Source organism: Stomoxys calcitrans, chromosome 2, assembly GCF_963082655.1.
Source record: "Stomoxys calcitrans chromosome 2, idStoCalc2.1, whole genome shotgun sequence".
Classification (NCBI taxonomy): domain Eukaryota; kingdom Metazoa; phylum Arthropoda; class Insecta; order Diptera; family Muscidae; genus Stomoxys; species Stomoxys calcitrans.
The window spans coordinates 114,167,608-114,181,940 of record NC_081553.1 but is presented as its reverse complement, the minus strand read 5'-3'; the positions used below and the strand labels follow the sequence as shown (position 1 = coordinate 114,181,940).

General features: G+C 38.2%; 2 protein-coding genes across 4 annotated transcripts in view; both read right to left on the bottom strand.

The window, feature by feature from the left end:
* Positions 1-14,333, bottom strand: part of LOC106089331 (la-related protein 1) — a 104,715-nt gene that overhangs the window by 62,581 nt on the left and 27,801 nt on the right. The window lies entirely within an intron of this gene.
* Positions 5,441-13,973, bottom strand: LOC106089333 (glutamine--fructose-6-phosphate aminotransferase [isomerizing] 2-like). 2 transcript variants are annotated; one of them, XM_059363891.1, is made up of 3 exons: positions 13,530-13,972; positions 7,896-8,056; positions 5,441-7,766 (listed from the first exon to the last, which is right to left on the bottom strand). In XM_059363891.1, the coding sequence occupies exon 3, from the start codon at positions 7,652-7,654 to the stop codon at positions 5,765-5,767; it is 1,890 nt and encodes a 629-aa protein (XP_059219874.1). In that variant the 5' UTR covers positions 7,655-7,766; positions 7,896-8,056; positions 13,530-13,972; the 3' UTR covers positions 5,441-5,764. The 2 variants fall into 2 exon arrangements, with proteins under 2 accessions (XP_059219874.1, XP_059219872.1); XM_059363889.1 differs by having other exon boundaries at positions 5,441-8,056; positions 13,530-13,973.

Here is a 14,333-nt window from a genome sequence, read left to right as displayed (position 1 = left end):
TGAACGCTGAATGCATTGTTCTACATCAGATAGTGATTTTTATATTTATTTATGTAGATGTACACATGTAAACATATGAAATGTGTGTTATTTACATATGCCTAAGTATCATTAAAAATATAACTGCCAGTTTGGGGAGCATTACAAAAAAAAAGCATAAACCCATGCGTTTTACGATATGAAGAGTCGTTTTTTAGATTTAACAACCAAAAGCACACGTGTTCGAACCTTATATTGGGGGTGTTGTCTTTCTTAATGCTTAACACGAATAAAGCGGTTGTGTATTATTTGTCATGATAAAATAATTTTTAATTTATTATATAGCAATTGAGAGACTTCATCATTTAAAGCACACAATACTTGAGGTATTATTGAATAATGAGTAGAAAATTTGCCTTTGTTCCTTAGCGGAATGTTCATGGGCAAAATTTGCAAACTGCATTTGTAGAAATGTGGTGGATCTTTTAATTGATATTCTCATTAATTGTTTGAAGCGATAAATAACCAAAAGCATGTGTGAATGTGGGCTCAAGTAACAGGGAAAGATGCTCCACCCAAAAGCCACACCGAGCAGATATACATACAGAACGACCAAGACATTATGAGACTCAAATGAAAGGTTATTACGGAGTACGAATCTGACATTCAGATATTGACTTACACCGGAATTCACAAAACTTAATGTAGATTTGAAATAGGTTTATTTGACAGATTTCCTTTATAGATCTGTCAAATAAACCTATTTTAAGGCTTCATTAAGCTTTGTGAATAAGGCCGTTAGTATCTTTTTCCTATCAGCCAACACGCAGGGGATGTCCCCTATGAATGCAGTGCATTGCGTTGCCGAGAGGAAATTAGGAATTGGAGGGGGAAAAGGATATAATGCTTATTGACATTTGTCTTAAATCTTTGGATGTCAAAGTGGGTGGGAAAAACATTAGCCGGAAGTCGGTTCCACATATGAACGGTTCGTGCGAAATAAGAATTCTCTCTATAATCCATTGTGCGGTCCGCTGGCCAATCAATTACAAACGGGTGTGAGTTCCTCGAATGTCTAGTATCCCTGACATACATCCTTATATCAGGAATAAGAAGACGAATATCAGACGAACACACATCATGAAAGTACCGATAGAACAGCGCCAAACAACCCACATTGCGACGATGATGAAGGAGGGAGGCAATAGAGTTGGATACTCCACTGTCCCCAATCAACGCCATCGCTCTTCTCTGTACACGGTCCAGTAGCTCCAGGGATGGTTTTGAAGCTCCAGCCCATACATGTGAGTTGTACTCCATCTTCGGCCTTATGGAAGTGATGTAGATATTAAGAAGATCAGACGGAGTGAAGTAATTCTTACCCCGTTTAAGGAAGCCTAAACACTTGAATGCTTCTTTCGACACTTCAAATAGATGTTTAGCCCAACGGATATCACTTTGTATTTTCATGCCCAGAACATCAAGGGCTTCTGATTGCTCAACATTTATGCCGTTGATAGACAAAGATGATCATAATTGGTCAGCGAATCGTTTGTATGGCATCAAGCAGCTCTGAGTCTTCCGTGCATTAAAATCTACTCGATTCATTCGACCCATCTCAGATATGGCCAGCAAATAAACTCGGCCTATGGTCGAATGAGTACGAATGACAGAGATTACTGTCATCCGCAAATGTGTAGATCGGATTCGATGTCTGACCCAACAAATCGTTGATGAAAAAAGGGAAAAGAGAAAGAACAGAGCCCTGGGGTACACCTGCGGTCAATTTATGCTCTTTGAATGAGAACCCATCTATAACGACTCGAATAGTGCAATCTCTGAGAAAGCTCGAAATAAATCGAACGAAGCCATTAACGACAACAAACGCGACAAGCTTTGAAAGTAGTGCACCGTGTCAGACCTTGGAAAGAATGCCTTGGAGATATACAGAGCCACAACCTTACTCTCACCAAACTGGTGGATTGACGCCAAATACCTTCCTCACTTCATTTCGTCCATACTCTGGCTGTCCAATTCGTCCACACAGCAGCTGCCCAAAATACCGGCAGATTACATTCACGCAGCTAGCAACTCGTTTTGGATCAACTCAGAGCAATAGTCAAGGCAAAAGGAGGTTTATATCGAGCAAAAGCAAACGGAATCTAAAATAATGATTGCTTTCAACATTTTTGTAATTTGAATCAATAAAAAATATTTTTCATTCGAATTGGTAACACTTTGAGTCAGCTACTCTGAATATGTATGTAGATCGACCAGTCCGCAATGGGACTTAAATTAAATTAAAGTTTGTATCTCACATCCAAGTTTGGCCTTAGTATCTTAGGAATAAGAATTCAAATAAAATTTTCATATTTGGAGCAAAGTATCTGGAAGGGGGCTCTCCCCTAAAACCGATTAGGACAATACGCAATTCAAATAAAAGGTATGTGGAGTGGATCAATTTTTTATGGCCAAAACACTACAAAATTGACCCACACACACTAGGGTGGTAAATTCCCCTAGAAACCATGGGCCTTAAATCAAAATCGAGCTTCCGGTTTTTAACGGCAAAGTTCTGTTTTGGATCTAAAAATAAACAAACTTCCGATTTTGTTATAAAAAAACAGAAGCTCAATTTTGATTTCAGATCCATGATTTCTTGGGTAAAAACTCTCAGAATTTGTCGTAGATTAAGATTTTGACAGCCGCTAAAAATTGACCCACCCTAATGTGGAGTAAACAAGTAAGAGCGTGTGTAAGTTCGACCGGGCCGAATCTTATATCCCTTTCAACATGGATAGCATTTATCGAGTTCTTTGCGCGGTATCTCTTTTAAGGCAAAAAAAGAATAATAAATAAGAACTGTCATGCTATTGGAGCTATATCAAGTTATAGTCCGATTCGAACCATAAATGAATTGAATGCTGAACATTGTAGAAGTCATTGTATAATATTTCAGTCTATTCGGATAAATATTGCGCCTTGTAGGGGCTCAAGAAGCAAAATCGGGAGATCGGTTTATGAGAGCTGTATCAGTCTATAGATCGATTCAGACTATATTGGATACGTATGTTGAAGGTCATGGGAGAAGCCGTTGCACAAAATTTGAGAATTGCGTCCTCTACAGGTTTAAGAAGTCAAGGTCCCAGAACGCTTTATATGGCAGCTATAACAGGTTAGGAACCCATTTGCGCCATACTAAACACAGTTGTTGAAAGTCATAACAAAACACCTCATGCAAAATTTCAGCCAAATCGGTTGAGAATTGCGCCCTCTAGCGGCTCAAGACGCCAAGATCGGTTTATATGGCAGCTATATCAAAACATGGACCGATTTGGCCCATTTACAATCCCAATCGACCTACACCAAAAAAAGGAATTGGTGCAAAATTTCAAGCGCCTAGCTTTACTCCTTTGAAAGTTAGCGTGCTTTCGAAAGACAGACGGACGGACGGACAGACAGGCGGACATGGCTAGATCGACTTAAAATGTCACGGCGATCAAAAATATATTTATATATATATACTTTACGGGGTCTTAGGTTCTCATTTCTATGAGAACTTGTCTGATTTAGCAGATGATTCAACCGTAGGAACATTTCATTTCCTACGGTTGAATCCGATTCCCAATCGGATTGATTCGTTTGAAAGCCAATAATATTTTCTACAATTCCAGCCTTATTTTGCCTGCCTAACACTCACAGTTTCCGAGATATAGAATAATTTTATGTTGTGTCATTCTGGAAGAGTCTTGTGCGGATGGAATATGTAATTTTCGTGTTTCTCGGAAACGATTTAACCGATTCGCAATTGGATTGCATCGTTTGAAAGCCAATAATAATATCTACAATTCCAGCCTTATTTTGCCTACCTAACACTCACAGTTTCCGAGATATATTGGGTTGCCCAAAAAGTAATTGCGGATTTTTTAAAAGAAAGTAAATGCATTTTTAATAAAACTTAGAATGAACTTTAATCAAATATACTTTTTTTACACTTTTTTTCTAAAGCAAGCTAAAAGTAACAGCTAATAACTGACAGAAGAAAGAATGCAACTACAGAGTCACAAGCAGTGAAAAAATTTGTCAACGCCGACTATATGAAAAATCCGCAATTACTTTTTGGGCAACCCAATAGAATAATTTTATTTTATGTAATATAAGACTGCCATTTAAGCCTAACTATTAGGATCACGAATACCACCGCCTGAAAGATTTCCTAATTCTAAGGAAGTCAATGAGAACTCCTCCAGTGCCCCTGTCCAAACAGCATGACAAAATTAGTATACACCCATCCTATGGTGGAGGCTATAAAAAAGCGCACTGGGTTGAGCTATCTTGTATATTTTCTCATGATACCCATATTGTATCAAAAGGTCTTACAAAGTCAGACAAAGAGTAATCCAATGTGAAATTTGTACAACAGACAGAACAAATTCTTTGCAATTGGGCTTAAAGCTTTTATATTAGTTTTTATCATATTTTTAGGTTTGAGAAAAAAATGCTTAAGGGCTAGTATGAGGTCAACTTTTAAAGTAAGAGTTCTTTTTTTGTTTAATCAACTCAACACCATAGTATGGGGCCATATTCATTTGAAATACCTCGAAATACCCATTTCCGAACCTTAAAAATATAAATCGGTCTTCCCAATAAGGACTTGACAAGTTGGAATTTAATTTGTGAAAGCACTTTTACACTAATCTTCGACATGTCACTGTTAATTTATTCAGCAAACTCAATATTGTCATCATGGTAAAGTACGCGAACGAACAACGTCTGCATAACATACAAATTTACTACTCAAATTCGAAGTCGGTAAACGCTACTTAAGAACGTTAATCATCTTCAGTGATGGCTTAATGGGTTCCTCAATATGCCAATTATGCGCTATTGCAAATTTTGCCCATGAACACACGTACATACAAACTGCCATCTGACGCGACCATGACAATATGGGTGTCATATGAAAGGTCTTTGGAGTACGAAGTACGAATCTCATATTTAAATTTGGAGCCAAGTAACTGAGGGCCGCCCCACCCTAATAAAAATCAAACGTTCATGTGGGTCAATCGAGACAATATGGGAGTCAAATGAAAGTTCTTTGGGAGTAGACTACCAGACTGATGGTAGCATGTGGGACAAAGTGTCTGAGCAACAGCCCACCCACAAAAAACCCCAAAATGGACAGGTCAAACGAAAGGTAATTAGAATTGGAGCACAAATTCAGATCAATATAATTAATCGGTGTTGCCCATGTTGTATTCCCAATTATGAGAAAGAAAAAGTCTGGTTTTATTGTGTATACCATTTTTTTTATATCAATGCAGCCAAAGATATCATGTTCCCATACTTGTTAATACACATGTTGTGTATGCTAGGGGATTAATGTAATGTATTTAAGTTTTAGTTTAAGACGTTCTTTGGAAATTATACACATTTTTTTATTTTATATTTGAAATACGCCGATATTTAGACAACAAATAGCGTACGGTAAAAAGTTTAGCTTATCTTAACAAAAAACGCGAAAAATAAATATACAATCATAGATTTTGGAAATGCACAGAGGAGGGCTCTTTAATAATAATAGTAACAACCTCAAAAATGTAAAACCATTGGTAAATACCGGGCAGTTCCCGATTTCACTTTCAGAGTTTCATCATTATTTGTCATCAAAGTAATTTGCCATTTCGTTTGCTTGATAACGTACGGCATTTTCTGAAGGTGAAAGGGAAAGTGAAACTTAGCACAGACCCGATAAGATAGGTAGGTGGTGATGGGGTGTAGTAGTTCACTCAACAGTCACTGATTTGGCCAAGTTTCGAGGACAATCAACATCACATCCACGCAAAACAGCAATGTGATATGACAGCAATTGCATGGGAATGACAGTTAAAATACCTTGCAGGCAATCGACCGTGCGGGGAATTTCCAGGCTGCGGGAGGAAAAGGCTTTGGTTTCTTCATCACCTTCCTCACAGATTATAATGGGACGTCCTTGGCGCGAAGTGACTTGCTGCAAGGCATTCATGCATTTTGTATAGACAGGATCGCGTAGAACAATCATGAGAACAGGCATCTTATCGTCGACTAAAGCGAGGGGACCGTGTTTTAGTTCTCCCGCCAGTATACCTTCACTATGCATGTATGCCAATTCCTTGATTTTTAAGGCACCTTCAAGGCATGTGGCATAGTTATAACCACGTCCCATTATCAACAGTGATTTGTGCAAGTACAGTTCCTTGGCTAAATCATGAATTTTCGCATCCAATTCCAATACCTTCTTAATTTGATCGCCCAATTTGCACAGGCCTTTAATGATCTCTTGACGTCTAGATTGAATTGATAAACTATCATCGGACATTACCAGGGCGAACATAACCAAAGAAATGAATTGTGAGGTATATGCCTTGGTAGAAGCAACGCCTATCTCAGGGCCGGCATTAATATGAATGCCACAGTGGGTTTCGCGACTAATACTACTGCCCACAGTGTTCGTAATGCCCACAACTAAAGCTCCTCTTTGCTTGCAGTACCTCATGGCGAGTAGAGTATCAGCAGTTTCTCCAGATTGCGAGATAAAGAAACACACGTCATCACGAAAGATGGGCGTAGCACGATCCAGAAAATCCGAAGCCAATTCCACAATCACAGCAATTTCCGTTAGCTCCTCCAAGAGTTGTCTAGTAGCCACCGCGCTATGGTACGAGGTGCCACATCCGATCAGCATTATGCGCCTGCACCTTTTTATATCCGGTATATATTGCTTGATGCCTCCTAACAGCACGTCTTGTGATTCGAACTTCACACGACCTCTCATGGTGTTTACCACGGACTCGGGTTGTTCGAAGATTTCCTTCAACATAAAGTAGTCATAGTTGCCCTTCATGATCTGTTGGATTTCGGTTTTCAATGTGGTGATTTCTCGAGCATGGGCATCATTCAATGACCTTTTCAAACGATGGATGCTCAAGGCACCTGCCTTAACGGCGGCCACATCATCGTCTTCCAAATAGACAACACGATTGGTGTGCTCTATAATTGCCGAAGCATCCGAGGAAAAAAAATATTCCACTTCAGTATCGTCCAAAGGCATGAATTCGGCAAGGGATTCGGTGCTAGTAACAGACAACATTGATTGCTGCTTACTATGGCCATGAGGACGATGTTCTTTGGCATACAAAATGGGAATATGATCTGTGGCCAGACATGTTTTGGTCTTGATGCCTACCAGCAGGGGAGAGCCGCGGCGTGAAGCAACACATTCGCCAGGAAATTCCTTGGATTTGAAGGCCACCGCAAAGGCTCCCTCCAACTGTTGAATTGTTTGTTCCACCAATTCGCGGAAGGTATACGATGGATTTTGCGTCCACAAGTGATGAACGAGCTTCGCAATTACTTCTGTGTCAGTGTCCGACTCAAAAACATAGCCCCTTTTCTCCAGCAGGGTCTTTACATCCTTATAATTGGTTATAATACCATTATGGACTACCACAAAACTATTGTCCAAATCAGAACGCTGAGGATGTGAATTCAATTCGGAGGGCACACCATGGGTTGCCCATCTGGTATGAGCAATACCGACATGTGTGTTCAATGCAGCGGAGAAGTCCTCGCTGGAGCACAGCTCCTGTATGGCATCCTCCAACACCTTGACTTTGCCAATTCGTTTGACCAGCATAATGTCATTGTAGTCACCCGGACCATCAATGGCTACACCTGTGGAATCATATCCACGATATTCCAGACGTTTCAAACCGTTTACCAATAATTCCAAAACCTCATGACGTGTTCTTGGGGTCAAGTAATTCAAGTAAGCAAATATTCCGCACATTTTAGTAAGAACTTCTTCCAAACTCAGCTGCAGCGTAACTTGTGCACTGGTGGTATTATAAGTAAAAAAATTGATTATGCGCTCTCACCCTCTTCTCCTCTACATGTGCTATCTAGGAGTACCATTCCATGAATTTTGATATTGTTCCACAAAGTGACACCTCAGTAGTTGTATATAGATAAAGGGGGATAGGCAAAGGATGGAGGGGGAGATAAATTAATTTTTTTGATTTGTTATTGATAAAGGAGCCTAAGAAAGAATGAGAGGGGTGAAATTTTAATTCTTTGATTTGTTATCGATAACAGCAAAATGAAAAGTAAAAGCGATATAAATTTGGGCAATCAATAGTGGAGGTACTATTGATTGCATTTGACAAGTTCTTTGAAAGACCTTTTCGAAGAAGATCGGTTTATATAGAAGCAATAACAAGTTATGGAACGATTTGGATCTTACTAAGCATGGATGTTTGAATTCGTTACAAAACCAACTGCGAAATAATGGATAATAATTGCATTAGAAATTCAAGAAGTCAAATCGGAAGATTGGTTTATATGGGATTGGTTTATATGTCACAATCTTTAGCATACCTTCGCACATGCCACTGCAATTTGTGACAAAGTCAGAAATAAAAACAAGGCATCTCAAGTCACTTGCCGACCGGACTTGAAGTGTTGACTACATCTAAGACAGTGGTCCGTCTTTGATGTAGCTGTAGAATAGCTGATCCTCTCAGAACTAATGCACAAAAATGGATATCCCTAAAAAAAAAATTATGCAGAAGTTAGGTTAGATCTGAGGACCTCAAAGTTCTTTTCAGCAGGAGCATTTTTGGGTTTCAGAGAATTGTTGACCAAACGAGCTTGCAACACTATGGTTTACTTAACTTACACATTGCAGGGCAACTGGAATCTGTAGGTATAATTCTACCGACATATAAGCGTATTCTTCGAGATAAGGCCAAAAGGGCAATATATGACATATGGTCACGATCGATTTTGGGGCTTTGAATGCTTCAAGATTGTGTATTCTAATCTAAACCTGAAGAGTTATATCGCTTTTACTAGTAATGAAGTCTCAATCATCGTATACGTGGCGGCAGGTCTCTGTCTTATTGGAAAATATGCTGACTAAAGCAGTGGCGAGCAAACACGCACATATTATTGCCCATTATTGTGCATCTTCACAAACTCAAGGGTATATGTAGTGTACCCATCACTGGACTAAAAGTTGCAATTGCTGTAAGGATGTTGATTTACAGGAATCAATATAACAAATGTCCTGCACTGACAATAAGAATAACTTGTACTTTAGGTTATTATTTTTTTAGATTTTCCTTTTTCAAGGTTTTTTCTAGTATTTAGGGCGCAAAACAAGCTGATTGCTGGCTTATGCGTATGTCCACAGCGTCAGGGGCGGATAAATATTAGCACCCTCTTTTCGGTCTAACCTCACCTTAGGTTTATATTTATATGAGGACTTGTCTGAATTAGCGGAGTAATTAAACATTCGCAAGATATAAGGCAATCTGGCTTGTTCAGCGATAGGAACTAGAAGACATCTACTTTCTTCTGTTCTTGTGGTATCAAAATAGACTAAAATAATTTAATCCTAACCCTATCCTATAACAACGTGAAAGCTCAAAGTAGTCGCCACAGTCGGGTCTTCGCATCGGATTCGAACCACGATCATTCCTGGACTGTCCTCTTCTGAGACTAAAACAGCAAGCAGAAATTACCAAATACCTATTCTTCCACTGGCAATCAGAACATCAGCGTCAACAGACACACAGATAAGAAATGTCCGCGTGAGTGATTTTCCAATCACGCTCACGCACTCTCACGAGAAAAAATTTTACTCACGCACAACTTTTTTATGTCGACTCGCGTTCACGCACGAGACGAAAATTTTATTCACGAACGACTCACGACCCACTAGGCACTCATGAAAAATCACGACTCACGAAAAAATCTACTAAAATATAACGAGTTATCAACAGAAATACCAACTGTGTTTCCGGTAGTACAAATGTCATTACATACAACATTCGATGAAGCTCAAAAATAAGCACTTATTTGTAATAATAGAAAAAAATCACTATAACCTTGGTATTGATAAAAATGCCATTAAGAAACTGCGGGCTAAATTATCTCATACCAATGAGTGCTGTCCGTTACAACGTTAAGCTTAATAATATGGAACCTCCATTTTATTGGCGTGTCCGTATGGCTTAGTAGCACTAGGAGGGAAATATTTTTTAAAATATATTTAATTAAATATATAAAAAATATTTTTAATTTCTTCTACCTCCCCCTAAATCCGTTGATTGTTCCACATGCTGTGGGCGTAATTTTAAAGAATTAAAAAAATTAAAAATCATTTTGTTCGCCCGAGATTCGTACTCGGGACCATTTGTATTATAAATCTTCTGATGAAGAACAAATACACAATTTACGGCGGTACAATGCCAGATATTAGAAAGAAGAAGATAAGGAGCCAACATGCATTACAATAATGGGGGCTAGGCGGTCTAAAGAAGTTTCCTCCAATCTGCCATATCAAGCACCTATCGCATTTGAAAATGGCGAAAGAACTATGTACCTGAATATAATTTAGACAGAAATAAAAGTGTTCATTCAGTTATCATGCTGAACCAATTCAGGCAGTGCTACAATAGGTGCACAACCGTCAACCAGGGTGATTCAAAGTCCTGACATTGCAATTGCTTATGAGAAGCCCTATCAGTAGTGAGAGCGATTGCTCCACCCCATCTAGGAGAGGTCCCCTGCCTTAAACACACCAAATTACTTCATATTGGTGCACTAACTTTATTTTTAGGGAGTTTACGTCAAGCCCCTTGGCCAGTCTTGGCAGCATTCTATATACTCTTTGAACGGCCACACACCACGATGAAAACGTCATCCACGTATCCAACAAACTCAATTCAGAAGGAATCCTCATGTACGCAAGAGAGTCATACGTTTCACACTTGTGATGTGTGAGACAAACGTCTATGATGTTAGAATCAATCCCAGCCCCATTGGAATTAAGTTATAACTACCCTGGTCTACCGTGGAAGGTTAAATGAATTATTAGTGAATTTACAATAATTTTGCACGGATATGCATGAAAATCGATATGGAATGTTGTATCACCAATCTGAAAGGCACTGCCAATTTTTATTAAAATCGGTTCGGATTTAGATTTGATATATGCAAATTTTCGGATAAAAGATGCGATCTTTAATTTAATAAAAAAATAGACAGACTATCAGCACAAGGTTTACCTCGCACGTTTTTAGGGACATTAGCCTCATTATTTCGAACTCAGTACTACTTACGTTCTTAGTTAGGGAACATTAAATGTTCCCTTTTATTTGATGTATGACACGTTCAAATAGCTTTAGCCGTTTCAGAGCTATGGGTCACCGAAGTCCCCAAAGTCACCACTATCACTTACTTTCGAGAGAATCGGTTAACGCATGACCATTTTATTGCATTACTACTGCAAATCGGACGAACACATATATGGGAGCTATATCCAAATCTGAACTGATTTTTTCCAATTTCAATAAGCTTCGTCTCTAGACCGAACAAGTAAAAGCGTGCTAAGTTCGGCCGGGCCGAATCTTATATACTCGCATTTGTCGAGTTCTTTTCCCGGCATCTCTTCTTAGGCAATTTGAACCATACTTGGCACAGTTGTTAAAAGTCATGGCGAAACACGTCGTGCAAAATTTCATTCCAATCGGATAAGAATTGCGCCCTCTACATGTTAAAGAAGTCAAGACCCAAGATCGATTTACATGGAAGCTATATCAGGTTATGGACCGATTTAAACCATACTTGGCACAGTTGTTGGATATCATGACAAAACACGTCGTGCAAAATTTCATTCCAATCGATTAAGAATTGCGCACTCTAAAGGCTCAAGAAGTCAAGACCCAAGTTCGGTTTATATGGCAGCTATATCAAAACATGGACCGATATGGCCCATTTACAATACCAACCGACCTACACTAATAAGAAGTATTTGTGCAAAATTTCAAGCGGCTAGCTTTACTCCTTCGGAAGTTAGCGTGCTTTCGACAGACAGACGGACGGACATTGCTAGATCGACATAAAATGTCACGACGATCAAGAATATATATACTTTATGGGGTCTCAGACGAATATTTCGAGTAGTTACAAACAGATTGACAAAATTAGTATTCCCCCATCCTATGGTGGAGGGTATAAAAACATGCTCATACCAAATTTGAAGACGACCGGATGAAAATTGCGACTTGTATTGGGTTGCCCAAAAAGTAATTGTCGGTAATATAGTCGGCGTTGACAAATTTTTTCAACGGCTTGTGACTCTGTTACTGCATTCTTTCTTCTGTCAGTTATCAGCTGTTACTTTTAGCTTGCTTTAGAAAAAAACTGCACGAAATTTTGTTTACATTTGTTTGTTTGGCGTCAATTTTAATATGGGTACCACATGTATTGAAAGAAATTCATTTAACAAACCGAATCAACGCTTGTCATATGCACTTTAAACGCAATGAATTCGATCCGTTTTTAAAACGGATCATAACTGGAGATGAAAAATGGTTTGTTTACAACAACGTTAGTCGAAAACGATTATGGTCCAAGCATGGTGAACCAGCTCAAACCACTTCAAAGGCTGATATCCACCAAAAGAAGGTTATGCTGTCTGTTTGGTGGGATTGGAAGGGTGTGGTATATTTTGAGCTGCTTCCAAGGAACCAAACGATTAATTCGGATGTTTACTGTCAACAATTGGACAAATTGAATGCAGCCATCAAGGAGAAGCGACCAGAATTGGTCAATCGTAAAGGTGTCATATTCCACCGGGACAACGCTCGACCGCACACATCTTTGGTCACTCGCCAAAAACTGAGTGAGCTTGGCTGGGAACTTTTGATGCATCCACCATATAGCCCTGACCTTGCACCATCAGACTACCATTTATTTCGATCTTTGCAGAACTCCTTAAATGGTAAAACTTTCGGCAATGATGAGGCTATAAAATCGCACTTGGTTCAGTTTTTTTGCAGATAAAGGCCAGAAGTTTTATGAGCGTGGAATACTAAATTTGCCAGGAAGATGGCAAAAGGTTATCGAACAAAATGACAATTATACATTTGATTAAAGTTCATTCTAAGATTTATTAAAAATGCATTTACTTTCTTTTAAAAAATCAGCAATTACTTTTTAGGCAACCCATTGTTTGTACACAAACCATTGTTTGTAACTAAATCAAATCAGAAAGCGATCGGTATACTTATCAAGGGGTCTATCTATCTCTCTTCCTTTGGAGTCTGATGTGATACAATTTCACACCATGAACCATGAGAAAATCAAATAGAATTGTTTGCTTATGCGCGAAAGAGTTTTAAAGCGTCATAAGCTAATTGTTAACTTAAACCTTTCGATTGCAAATAAAATTCTCAAAATTGCCTGCCAACCAACAAAACTCACTAGTTTTCTGTAGAAAAAATAGGTATGCATATACATAAATATGAAAAAGTTAATTAAACTTCTGAATATTTAGATTTCATTTGAAATGCCACATAAACGGTTCTTATCTATAGACATAAAGTCATTTGGTTTTTTATTTCTGAAATAACAAGAGGCGGTAGTTAGGTAGGTACAGTCAACTTATTCGTCTGGTTCTTTTAATGTTTTAAATTAAATACACAAAAATACTGTTTTTTTACCATCATCACAGTATTTACTTTCGTTTTCATTTTGTTATTCTTCGTTTGTCGGCAGATTTCGATTCAGCACAAATAATTACGACGACTTTACACAAATTGCGTGTTATTTATTCAAAGTTTAGCATAATTTAACTGCACCTTCAGCAGCGCACACAAGAAAAGGCAGTTTTGGCAATTTTAACTGAAATTCTGCGATTCAATTTCTGTTTTAGTATTTTTTGTCTAGGTGTTTCTTTTGAAACAAAATGTCAACAAACAAACTTTTATTGCAACAGCAAATGACACAGTGTTTACGTTGACTTGTTTGACGTTATTCAATTCCTTAAGTAACGTTTTAGCCGCGATCACAAACATGAACTATCAGTAAACAGATATTTTTTTGTCTAAATACCGAAAAATAAAAAAACAAAACGCAAGAAAAACAGAAACAGAAGACCAAGGCAAGTTTAAAATAAAATAAAAAAAAATATGTGAAAAAATTACGAATTCTGTTGACGTCCTATTTTGTATTGGGTACTTAGTATAGACAAGAGGAGAGGGGCAATGATAAAAGTTTAGAATAAACAAATCTAGATATATGCATGTGTGAGTATGATATACTAAATATGTATATACAAATATTTTCATAGCATCATTTCTCCACAGCAATGTGGATTGTGAGAGGTGATGATGGGCATCAGCTAGAAACAAACACTTTTATCCAAACTGATGTATGCGGATGGAAATATAAAAATTAAAAAATGATATAATATGCCAGTGAATAATTATTTGTAGCCAATAAGGGTATGCTTAAAAAAATATGCG

What these genes read in the sequence shown, in the direction of transcription:
- LOC106089333 (XM_059363889.1), bottom strand. Translation starts at nt 7,807, where the DNA reads ATGTGCGGAATATTTGCTTACTTGAATTACTTGACCCCAAGAACACGT.